Consider the following 12,983-nt stretch of genomic DNA (forward strand, 5'->3'; position numbering starts at 1 on the left):
GCAAGTGAAGGCTTGTGATATCGTCCTTTGGCACAGCGCGTCCGAAAATTTTATACGGCCCCGCTCGAAACTACGACCCCTCAGCACTCTCATTTAATAGCATCGCCCATTCCCTCACCGAGGTGTTTCGTGCAACATGGCAGCTCTGGGAGAAGAGTTGCTTACCACCGTCAATCGGCTACAGGTATGTCCGGCTATTGCCAAATATCACAAGCACATGTCGGACGAGCATCATCGTAGCTAACCATTTCGCCGATAGGACCTCGTCTTCAATACCATCGGCAATGATTCTTTGGATTTGCCTCAAATTGTTCGTATTACCGCGTTGCCACTGGATATCCTCAATATATACTATACGCTTAGGAAGTGGTCGTCATTAACGGAGGGTCCTCGATACAATTACAGGTCGTTGTAGGCAGTCAGTCTAGCGGGAAGAGTTCCGTCTTGGAGAACATTGTCGGCAGGGACTTCTTACCCCGTGGTTCCGGCATTGTCACCCGTAGACCGTTGGTCCTCCAGCTCATCAATGTCCCCACCGATGAGCTCATTGAGCCGCATACCCCATCGGCAGTGTCCAGTCAACGAGAATGGTGCGCTTATATATGCTCTCTATATTTGATATCTGAGGCTTGTTTCTAATACGTGTATGCTCACAGGGCTGAATTCCACCATATACCCGGTCGTCAGTACTACGACTTCACTGAAGTGCGAAAGGAGATCGAAAACGAAACGGCTAGAATAGCAGGAAACAACAAGGGAATTAATAGACAGCCGATTAATTTGAAGATTTATTCGCCTCATGTTCTTAGTTTGACGTTGGTGGATCTGCCCGGTCTTACCAAGGTGCCAATTGGTGACCAGCCCACCGATATCGAAAAGCAGACCAGAAGCTTGATTTTAGAATATATTGCAAAACCAAACAGGTTGGTGGCTTCTGTCCTCGGAATTAAACGACTGATGTCTAATTGGCTTCGAAATGCAGTATTATCCTTGCCGTCAGTCCCGCCAATGTCGATCTTGTCAACTCCGAGGCCCTCAAGCTATCGCGACAGGTCGATGCCCAGGGAAAACGAACAATTGGTGTCCTTACAAAACTCGACCTTATGGACCATGGCACGAATGCCCTCGATATTCTTTCAGGTCGCGTTTATCCCCTAAAGCTCGGTTTTATTGGTGTCGTGAACCGAAGTCAGCAGGATATCAATGGCAACAAGAGCTTGCAAGACGCCTTGGCAGCCGAACAAGAATTCTTTAGACATCATCCTGCCTACAGAAATATGGCGCATAGATGTGGAACGCAGTTTTTGGCGAAGTCCCTCAATACTGTATGGATGTGGAATGCCCAGCCTTCCCCCTCAAGGGGGTTGTACTTATAAGTTTGCTAACGGGTCGGTAAAGACTCTCATGGGTCACATTAGGGAAAGGCTTCCGGACATTAAAGCTCGATTGAACACACTCATGGGTCAGACACAGCAGGAACTCGCTTCGTATGGAGACATGCATTTTAGCGGGAAGGAGCACAGGGTATGAAGAGAGCTCCCCTCTGTTTACCGAGATAACATATCTAATCGATTGTAGGGCTCCTTAATTTTACAATTGATGACTAAATTCGCTGGAAGCTTTATATCTTCCATCGACGGTACCTCGTCCGAAATCTCGACTAAGGAGCTTTGTGGTGGCGCCCGAATCTATTACATCTTCAACAATGTGTTTGGTGGTTCTCTAGAATCGATAGACCCTACGATGAATCTCACCGCTTGGGATATCAGAACTGCTATTCGAAACTCTACCGGTCCCCGCCCGTCTCTTTTCGTACCGGAACTTGCGTTCGACCTGTTGGTGAAACCACAGATTAGGCTATTAGAGGGGCCAAGTCAGAGATGTGTAGAGCTGGTGTATGAGGAATTAATCAAGATTTGCCACACTTGTGGTAGCAATGAACTCTCCAGATTCCCACGGCTACAGGCTAAGTTGATTGAGGTGGTTTCGGACTTGCTGAGGGAGAGACTTGGCCCAGCATCAACATATGTTGAGAGCTTGATCGCGATACAACGAGCATACATTAATACAAACCACCCCAACTTCCTCGGAGCTGCCGGAGCTATGTCTTCGGTAATTTCGAGCAAGCAAGAAAAGGAAAAATCGGCTGCTATTGTGGCCCGAAGAGAGAAGAGAGTCGCTGATAAGAGAAGGGTGAGTCTGCCGTGCTTTCGGGTTCATGCCGAACCTTTAATCATGTTGAGAAAACCGACTCGTTAACTCATAAATATATGTAGCCAAACTCGCTATTAGCACCTTCTGTCAACGGAGCTGATTCGCCCGAGCTCGAAGAAGTTAACGGTGTTGATGCTGCAAATAGAGGAATTTCCCCAGTTGCACAACAGATGGAATCTATAACCAACCTTGCAAGGTCACATAGCCGACCTAGATCCCCATCAACTGCATCACATGCTGGAAGCTTGGGTCAGAAAGACTCTTTCCTTACCTACTTCTTCGGGAATAAAGATCAGATCCCAGGACCCGCTGCCGCTATGGTAGGAATGCCAGCTCGAAACGCAACGCCTAGCGGGCTTGCACAAGCTATGAGGCAACAGGAGGCGAACAATGTTATGATGCCACAGCATATTGCAGTTGCTCCTCCTATGCCTTCAGCATTCGCAGCCCCACCGCCCCCACAAATGATTCCGGACTACGATGCACCTCCAACATTTGTAAGTTGATTCACAAGTACGCATCGTTATAACTTCAAGCTAATATATGACCTTAGGAGGAACCCGCTCTTTCCGAGCGAGAGCAAATGGAAACGGAATTGATCCGTAGGCTTATCTCATCTTATTTCAATATTGTTCGCGAAATGATTGCGGACCAAGTACCGAAAGCTATTATGCATCTGCTCGTCAACCACAGCAAGGACGTGGTCCAGAACAGATTGGTCTCAGAGTTGTACCGTGAAGAGTTCTTTGAAGACCTACTTTACGAGGATGATAACATTAAGAGTGAACGTACTAAATGCGAGAGGTTGTTGTCGACATACAAGGAGGCAGCTAAGATTATCAGCGAGGTTTTGTAGAGCTGAGGTTTAACAAGGGTGATGGCGAATGGTGATAAGCGCACAGAGCTGAATTGTATAGATGGGCTAGAAGGGTTTACTTACCTTGGGAGGGACTTTTACGCCCTTATTCCTATTTTTCTAATTCTTTTATTCCCCGTTTGATTGGCATCCTTTCGTGTATAAAATGGATAGGGACAAAGCTTTCTTCTTCTTTCTTTCTTTCTTGGTTTATGGATTTGAGAGTTGGCTATCTGGCATATTCTTTCTTTTCTGCTTTGTTACCCTTTTCCTTTATTTTTATTTTCTTACTCCTCTCATCAAAAGTGCATCCGTTCTTTTCCTCTTTTCTTCTTTTTCTCTTAAGATTTATGATATGAGTATGGGGCCTCTTCAGCTTTCGACTCTAGGCCATGCATACACAAAAAGGGTGGTAATCTTGTTTTTTTTCCAATTTCATTTTGAGTTTAAACAATTGGGGAGGTTGAATCAATACGTACCCATGAATGAGCGGGGGAAGGTACATAGTAAGAAGGCGGGGCCGTCTAAAAGAATGCTTGCTCTTATTACCATCTCCATTGTATAACGTCGTTACGATCTAGGCGAATCTTCTATGTAGTATTTACTCTTTTATAAATCGTTTGTAGAGCGGAGTTCAACTAGGCTTCAGTCCAGTACAGTTTTCGGATTTTATAGAAATGTGGGTCCTAGGCTAAACTAGGTAGCTTTTAATCTCAATTCCGAAGCTAATAATCTTCAATAACTACAAGATCAAGCGATAATGCTTGTCCGATCAGCTGAGGATATTATAAACCATATTATAGTATTATCGTATAAGATATATTACGCTGAAGATATTCAACGGCCGACGGGCTGTTTGCTTGAAATATAATTTCCACCATCTTTTAGTAAACATCGGTATCCCAGTACGTCAAAAGAATATTTCCCGGCAAAGCTAGTTCATCTTGCATGCGGGCTACAGGTATGATCTGTGCCTATAAGACGCAGCTTAAGCAATCTGACGTGGTTAACCAAGCAAGGCAGACTTTTGTTAGTGCGATCTCTAAAGCCTGTTCCTGGTAACAATGCATATAAAAGTTTATATACACCCTATACCCGTGGTATGTCGGATAACTACATAATTCTGTACTTATATGTATATTCAGTGGCCGAAATATGTCGACAGTTCACTCGCTAAGTGAAGATATTTGGGTTTACACTGAATTCAAGATATGGTGGGCCTACGTAGGTAAGTACATGTACTACCTATGTATCAACACGGTAAACTCTCCTCTGAATCCTGAGAACCGGATTTAGCTAAATCTAGAGAGAAGTTAGTAGTGCTCGGGCCTTTTCTCAGATGGAGTATCAGCCGTGGTTGTGAAACAGTTGAGGATTCGGAATATGCCCTCGTTGAGATCAGCGAACGCAGGGACAAACCTCGTGATAGGTATTCTGTTGTTGTTGATATTTGCTACCTCCAAATGCAGTGTTCGGGACTTGTCAGGAAGGGATTTGTACGAGCGAGGTAGAGAATTGAGAGTCGTATATAGTCCGGCGTCAGTCTACATAGTAAATTCCAGGTGATCAATCAATTAACTGTTCTCGAATTTTTTTTTCAAAAACTTCTTTCTGGTTCAATTGCGGCCCCGAACGCCAACATCACACATGCATCGATTCAGCTCTTTCAAACTTGGCTCCTTGGATGCCTCAATGTTACGGCGCCACAACCGTAGTCGGCGTCCTCTATCTCCGTCCGACTGCCTACGGGCACTTTACACCTAGCTATCAGGCTGACGTTTCAATTTGGGGATCAGATGCTGACAGATTTTTCTTCCATTCGGCATAACGTCGAGACGTTAACATCTGATTCAGATAGGATCTGATATATCTCCTACAATCCACGAAGGTTCAAAACTATGCCGCTGCATATCGAACTCCCTAGTCAAGACATGTGTCCGATCGATTTTGCCACAAGCCAAAAAGCCAGGCTGATGCGGCGGCCTGATTGCTGTACAGCTGTTGCGAGTCTCATGTAAAGTTACAACGGAGACGAGAAACGTGGGTGCGCCCTGCTCACCCGCATCGTCCATTAGGCTCAGGTTCGTGTCTAGCCAGTACTCCGTATTTCGTCTGAGTTTGACCCGGCTGTTGGTTGGGCATGGAACAGAATTGGGGGGTTTTTCTGAATAAATTGTCCCCCTTTGCTATTTACAACGTTTCGAAATGTTAAGCATCTGATCAGGATATCGTACCACTGATGCTTTCTAAATTCAGATGTTGTATACAGTAGAGTAGACCACTAGCCATCGTTGTATATCCAACACTTCAAAATTTTTTTTTGGTGGTCTGTTGTTATTGCTAATTAAAGACGTTAAATTGTCGGATTGGCTAACGTTTGAGATTAGAAGGGAACCCTAGCTGAGGTTGTTGAAACGCTTAAAAGTCTAGGTTGCAAATGCCCTCGTGCTCGTGAGAGGAAAGGAAAATTACGGTGAACGGATACTGCTTCGCGTCCAATGGGAAATTAAATGTCGCAATTTACTTTACATCAGTCGCCCAGTCTATTCGCTCGGTCATTACAGACTGGGGCCCTTGTCTTAAGATCTTTTAGTTCTTTGAAGGCAGAGCCGGAAACACCCAGTCGGGACTCCCCATGGTGTATAATCTCATCGCAAGAAAATATGACGGATTGCATTGGAGGTGTCCAGCTGATGCACTGTCGGTTTATTGCCCCCCCCCGTTTGCAGCTTGCTGACCCGGCTGGCTTGGAAAGGGCGCTTCGGTCATCTCCTCAACTTTTTTGTTGACGGCGCGATCTTCGAAGAGATAAGGAGGCTCTTGGTCAAAGTTGATTGAGTTATCACCTATAACAGCGAGACTTATATCCCCAAATGGCGGGATGGGATACGAATGCAATGGGGGAAACATGGGGCCACAACAGCGAAATCACTTTCGCTGAGCTGCGCCGGTAAAACGTGCCCCGCTTGTGGGATGAACACTCGCGTCTGATCTTTTTCGGACCACGAGCTGCACCAAGGAGAACGAAAACATTGCTTCTTTTGCCTGAATGGTGGTTGGGAGGCCAGGGAGGATGAAAAACTGGCTGGGATTACAACCTATTCGGCTTTCTCGCTGCAACTTCCCACAATCCCTATGCACCACCTGCCAGTCGCTTAATATTCTAAATAAGGCTTTGGGACTTGACAGGGAATGCACTCACATGCACACCCGGGGCCACGACATGGTCGATGCAATGGAGAAGAGCAGCGACTGGAGGAGATGTCATTGAATGTTCTACCATCTTTAGCCATTTTGGACGCCGGCGGGTTAACAGGTTCCACACCAAATTCCGTAAAATTCCCTCCCTCCTTCGATTCTCCTCTCGCTATTGGAATGTCTGACGCCGGGGACAGCCGTCGGTAGACCTGAACAATCAGTGCTACCATCTGTATCGTCTCGCAGTGTTTCGGTGAACTGGTTGGTGGAAATAGGTAGGAAGATCTTATTTCCTTCATCGGATTAGTTTGAGGACCAGCGCCAGGAGCAAAGAGCATCTCGCCTCCTCGCTTTAGCTATTGGAGCTATTCCCTGGAACTGGAAGTTTTTCTTTGGGAATAGAATGCACAGTGATTCAAAAGGAAAAAAAAAAAAAAAAGCCAGCACCACCTTAAGGTCTTTGGCGGCTTCTCCTCTTTTCGCCAGCTTGCATTCTTCTGCAGTGCGCTCTTCGCTATTCACCTCCTCTCGTGTGCGGTCCCAAAGATATCACACACCCACCACCATCTTTCGCAACAAAAACAAAGCGAAGGGGCAGCCCATATCTGGAGAAAAAGGTCCCGGTGACCGCCGTTTTCGAAGGAGCTAGATCCGAACCCTGTGCTGGACGGCCTCAGATCAGACAACTGAGGAGAACCCGAACGAAGGAGAAATTTTTTTCAGTTTAAAATAAAACCGAAATTTTCGCAACAAGGGAATCCCTTCAGCTTCTTATGTCCTCTCAATGCTAGGGAATTATGAGCGCATCCCAAACATTTTTCCCGCATGAATGGCACGGCTCTGTAAGCAACTGATAAAGGCCTGACTCTGGGACCGAAGCGAGACGTCAATTTTAAGCTTTTCCCTCTCGTTGGAATTATTTGGTCTAATTTCTTCTTGGATGCTGCCCCGAGTGGTGTCAAGACACTTTTCTTCTTTTGCACTTTCACTTATTTACCTTGAACGGTTTTCCCAGAACTTTTAGAACGGACCCTTTCCCTCGTGCTTTTCTTATCCTTTCGTCACCTGAATTTTAACCGTTTTACTGGGGAATATCAATACATGCATACAACATTACAATTTGCGACGACTCCGAAATACAGCAGCTCGTCGACACTAAGCTTCACGGCATGCCTTGGAGCATCAGCGAAGGAGGAATATTAGATCCAGCCAAGATGTTTCCAAAATCAAGAGATAGAGATGGTTCATCAGGTGGAGCTTCAACCTCGTCGGTAGACTCGATTGTTTCGGGCACGACATCATCAAGAGAAGATAAGCGGGATAGTACAGGGTCGCAGTCGACAGCTGGTTCGAATACGACTTCACGAAGACCGTCCTTAAAACCCCTAAAATCCCCAGAGAAGGAGAGCGCACGACAATTAGCAAGGAATTTCTTTGGCTATGGTAGGAAACCGAGCAGCAGATCAAGCACACCGACGTTACAAATGTTCGACGAAACCGATTCGATAGGTCCGGGACATTTGGAGCGAGTCAACAGTGATGGTTCAACAACGTCTTCAAAATTTAGTTCATTTTCGATAAAACCTGGATTTCTAAGCGGTACTAAGTCGAGGAGTGGGAGTGTTCAGCTGAGGGATAGCTCTTGGATAGAAGGTGGGGTTTTTCTCTCTCGCACATACCGAGTTCTAAACTCGGTATATCTACCCGATTTTTTTCTCCTTGCGCAGCATGTATTTATGCATGTTCGCTTTCCCCCCAAAGGTGCGGTAGATCGGAGTACCTGAGCCGTGGGCTATACTTGACTATATCAGTGGCGGCCTTAACCTATACGCCAAAAATACCCAAGTATACGGTGCCACGATAAATACTCCGACGATCCGCCGTAATGTGGAGGTCAAAATTTATACTGACTTGAAGTTTCTTGAACTTTTCGGCTACGATTAGACAAAGTCAACGCTCGGACAAGTTCTAAAACGGCTACTGCACCAAGCAACGGTTTTACAGCTCCTTTGAACGAAGCAGAACTCAGGCAGCGGATCCTACAGGCTGCAAGAGAACCAAGGTATATTCCAATTGTATGAGATTAATAACGGATAGAGGATCATCGGTGCTAAAAATTAGCTTGTAGATGCGACAGCCCGCTGAGTCCACTCAGTCCGCTATCGCCAACGGCGATGATCCCCTTCCCCCTGGAGCCTCCCATCTTGAAACGACCTGAAATTCCTCCCTTGCCGAAAACTATGCCTATTGTTCACAAAAAACCACTTGGCCCACGGGAGAATGCTGATTGGGATCTGGATCCTATGACGCATACGATCGAGGAAGAGGACGAGATGCTAGATGGCTTATCATGGATTGATAATGACACTGATGTCGGGTCGAAAAGGGTATCTTCAAACGATACAATATCGGAACCTCCAACACTACACAGCGGGCGGAATTCTGCAACTAGTAGCACTGCAGAAATACCTCTTATTTTGGATCATAGTTGCATAGGACCAGATGGAATGCCCCGTGTAGACGAGCTACATCTTTCCGAATCCGTCCCGATTTTACTAGACCTTCACGCCGCTAAGAAGGAACGGCCACCCCCGCCCCCCGACCCGTTTCTCTTGGAACTCCAGAAAAAAGAAAACGCTGGTTTACACGCCTTATGCGAACATCTCGCCGATGTCCCGGAAGCACTTCTGGACCCAATACAGTTCTTTGAAAAACGACTGTGGGCATTGGTAGGATGCCAGTGGTTGACTTTTGGGAAACAACTGCAGAGCCCTGCACATGATACATTGTTACATGCACGACCCGAAGATGGAAGGAAGGTTTTGCACCTGCATGGACCGGTTGCGGATGGCTGGGTTCTTGCTGCGAAATATCCGAATGCGACGTTTTACAGCGTATCGTCGGAAGACGTTGAATACCCCGAAGACTTGTACAGCATGCCTTCAAATCATCATCATATTTACACCCCCTCAGTATCATCACCCATTCCGTTCCCAGACGACTATTTTGATGTCGTTGTTACAAGGACACTTTCGTCTGTTGTCAAATCATCACAATTAGAAAGCGTATTACGGGAATCTTTACGAATATTACGGCCGGGAGGCTGGCTGGAGTTGCACACGATAGATCCGACATTGACAAGGGCTGGAAATATCACCAAGCATTGGATCGAGTCCAGAGTGTTGGCACCTATGGAGAACGACTTCTTCAGCTCTAAACCATCAGACAGAATCCTACACCTCATGCAGGATCTCGGTTACCATAAAGTCAAGAATGCAAGAATTGCTTTGCCAACATTCCCAATATCACGTCCATTATCACCAGGTGGAGGTGCTGGAGGCGAGTTGGATGCACAAAATGTGATGGTTTACCTGGGCCGCCACTTTTACGAGGAGCTTTACGGGCAGTTCCTGCGAGCGGGGCACATTGGTGCGGGCAGCCCATCTTGGTGGTGGGATAGTATGGCGGTTAGGCAGGAATGCCAACGAGAAAATACCTGTTTTGGACTAACAATTTCTTTTGGGAGAAAGACACGATAGCTAGAATTCGCCTTTTCAAGTATATTTTTGGTGTTCTATCTTCTTTTGGGGGTCTTCCTTTAAACTTCGGTTTCTTAGTTCCATTTTAATGTCCGGGTTGCATATTTGCCATTAACGTTTCGGCTTGCATATGGTTATGATACTTACATCGTTGTCTTTCGGAGTTTGACTGTTATACTGTGGAAATACAAGCGAGTTCTCTTTTTTACTGGTTCTATATCATACTGCAGTCTCTGTTCGTTTCTGATCATTTCTTATTCTGTAAATCTCTTCTCCTAAATCCCCTGGCTTTATGTCTACAGCTCCAGGAATTTTGTCCATGCATTTACAATCTTGAAAAAAAAAGACTCACTCAATGGGTCGTCTTTCTATTCCCACTTACAATTCCCTTTCCGCTCTTCTGCAGAGTTTTCCGATATCTTCACGTGTGGAGGACAATTCTGGTGCCCCGAACTATCGGAATTTTCTCTCAAGCGGTGACTTTTGAAGCCTTTCCTCCCTCTCTAGTCCAAACAGCTGGCATGCATTGCCAACAAGCGCCGATTCTCTCCAATTGGCAGCGAAGCCAATGGTCTAAAACACTCAATCCGAAACCCAGTCTCTTTAAAAAGGGTTTTCATGGCTTTTTAGGTACTAACTTTACGGTCTTGGGATAGTAATTGAATCCCTTGCCTCCGATTACGCGAGGATATATTTGCTTCGGGTATCGACAGGTACCATATACCCAAACGTTTTTTATGCCGCAAACTCTCCTTCGGTCAACGATATCACACCTGTGAGAGCTTGCATTGTGGTTCAGTTCGTTTTCGAAATAAGTTAAAATACCACGACTATTAGGCTGGCCTTAGTCTTTTTTGGACCTTTTAGGAGTTTTTTTTCACTCTTTCTTTTCTTTCTTTTTGTATGACTTCGTAAGCCCTACATGCCGTTCAAATAGCCGTAAGTTGACATCAACAGTATTTTTCTTTTTGAAAATGAAGGCCTGGCCTCAACGGGGAAAGCCAGCCAATAGCACTGAACCAATCAACCCAGATCCAAAATCTCCTCCTCTAACCGGCGCCCCGCGGCGTTCGCCCACTATCAAATTGGATCTGCCAAACGGGCGATCAAAGTCCACGTCTCGGATTAGCCGAACCCGCTCGCTTTCTTCAACAGACGGAGGAAGGAGGTAGAATTCTGATAGCGTAACATCACCCAAGGGTCCTGGCTCATATCTACATCGACAGCCCATTTCCTCTCTCTTTCGCCTACGCGTCCATGCAAGCTCTGAATGATCGCCATTACTACAAGCCAGCTTATTTTAAGACCTAGGCCCAAGAGATCGTTTATTGCTACCGCTTGGGTTCCATTAACCGGCGGGGTTTCCTGCAACTTGTCCCTTAGGCTTGGTGCGAAAAAGACGATGACTTGTCAAAAATCGCCCCCAAAAAATCCTTTGTGGCTTGGTGCTCATTCAGATTATGCCACTTCATTGTGGATGATGAAAAGAAAAGAAAAATTTTTTGTGCTCATGCCTATTTGAAATATGATCACCTGGCATTCTCGTAGACGGTAGACGAAGGCAGCTAACATTTGCCGGCTGTTCGGACGATAAGTGTGTTTTGGTTTGCTATTGAAATGGAAAAAATTGACGATAGAAAGAAAAAACCTGTGGGAAGGTCCTCATTTTTTACTTTACTTTCTCGCTTCTACTTCCGAGGAGAGTAAGATCCTCGCTTCTGTGCAGGATCGAAGTGGGCTTGAATTGTGGATATCTGTCGAATGATGTCACGAGGCACCTGGCAGAATCTGCTAGACCGTTGAACTGTCAGTTTTTTTTTTTTGTGATGATCGGATGTTGAAGTTATGCGCATTGAAGCGAATACGAGTGATCCTGAGCTGTTGTGGAAAGAAAAGAAATCGCTTCTCTTGAAGGAAGTCGGACGGGAACAGGGTTAGCTAATGCTTGAAGTCATGTTTCATTGGGATTGAGCCTAAGGATCGTCTGTACGACGTGAACTTGCTTGCTCCCGTTTGGGATCCTTCATTAAGGTTTGTGTAACATCCATCCCCCTTGCAACACAAAAACGTGGGGGTCGGATCTGGTAGATGGTTATGGATCTGGAGATCGAGACGGTTGACGGGAGATTTGATGCACTAGGTGATTTCTCTCATTACGATAATGCTACTATTTTTTTTGAGCCATTGCGATAAAAGACTAAGCTGGCTCGCTTCGATTTTCCTGTCTCAATACAGGGATTAGTGTTCTAAGAACAAGGAGGGTATATCTACGTACATACCATGATATCTTATGTCGACGCGTAATGGACATCCACTTTCAATTAGTTTAAGATTTTTTCGATCTAATTAAACGAGATAAAAAGAGCGATAGATAAATCTTAAGAGAGAGAATGCAGTATTAATCCCATCGTCAACGTTGGCACGGAATTTGTAATACAGGTGCCAGTCATCCGTTGGTTCGGCGATAGTTGTACATATAATTATAAGAATGCTATCGAAGGATCACTTGGTTAGATTTAGTGCAGATTTAGTACACCCATACTCCGGGAATCTTCAACTTTCAACTTACCGCTATATTTCTTTCCATGTCACGTGATGCATAAAGAGTGAGCTAAGTGCACCGCGCACCCAGAGTCTGCAGCAAGGTTATCCTATCCACGGGCGTATATTATTTTCACTCATTTTCCCCCAGCCCCAATCACAGACAGACAAGTAGTTTAGTTTTTGTTCTATTTTGAAACACTAAACTAACATTGTCCTTAGAAGGATATATCTGACTAGCATGCAAGGCTATATCAATTAAATGCGGTGTCACCGGTATGATACATGAACAGAAAGCTGCATCCCGAAGACCAATAATCACTTAGACTTTTTCCTCTTTTTTTTTTTGAGGCGATGGGTTCAGCTGGTCAGGGGGCCGTGTTCCAGAAGGGAAACCCTGACAAAGATTTGTGTAGTATAGAAGAAGAACCATTGGTACTTCTAGAGCCGTAGGTGTTATAATTTTGGGGTTTTCTGGGACGGTACTGTATTTTAGAGATATGGTTCACCACAAGCCACCGTCTTCTGCGTAGTGTATTTAGAGTAAAACAGGAGGATTCTTGTCTCGTACCCGGAACAGGAAAAGAGGACTACCATAACCAAAAGAAACCTAAAAGAGGCCTATTGTTCCACTA

At 45.4% G+C, this 12,983-nt stretch overlaps 2 protein-coding genes across 2 annotated transcripts; both read left to right on the forward strand.

The window, feature by feature from the left end:
- Window positions 1–136: 136 nt before the first annotated feature.
- Window positions 137–3,070, forward strand: AOL_s00078g290 (uncharacterized protein; the record flags this gene model as incomplete). The annotated part of the gene is made up of 9 exons (XM_011123553.1): window positions 137–184; window positions 260–310; window positions 364–590; window positions 657–923; window positions 983–1,325; window positions 1,399–1,524; window positions 1,579–2,193; window positions 2,277–2,711; window positions 2,768–3,070. 9 exons carry the CDS (start codon window positions 137–139, stop codon window positions 3,068–3,070), a joined length of 2,415 nt encoding a protein of 804 aa, XP_011121855.1.
- A 5,438-nt stretch (window positions 3,071–8,508) lies between these two features.
- AOL_s00078g291 (uncharacterized protein) lies at window positions 8,509–9,807 on the forward strand (the record flags this gene model as incomplete). The annotated part of the gene is made up of 1 exon (XM_011123554.1): window positions 8,509–9,807. The coding sequence occupies one exon, from the start codon at window positions 8,509–8,511 to the stop codon at window positions 9,805–9,807; it is 1,299 nt and encodes a 432-aa protein (XP_011121856.1).
- Between the last annotated feature and the right edge of the window lie 3,176 nt (window positions 9,808–12,983).

This window comes from Orbilia oligospora (assembly GCF_000225545.1).
Source record: "Orbilia oligospora ATCC 24927 unplaced genomic scaffold scaffold00078, whole genome shotgun sequence".
NCBI lineage: Eukaryota > Fungi > Ascomycota > Orbiliomycetes > Orbiliales > Orbiliaceae > Orbilia > Orbilia oligospora.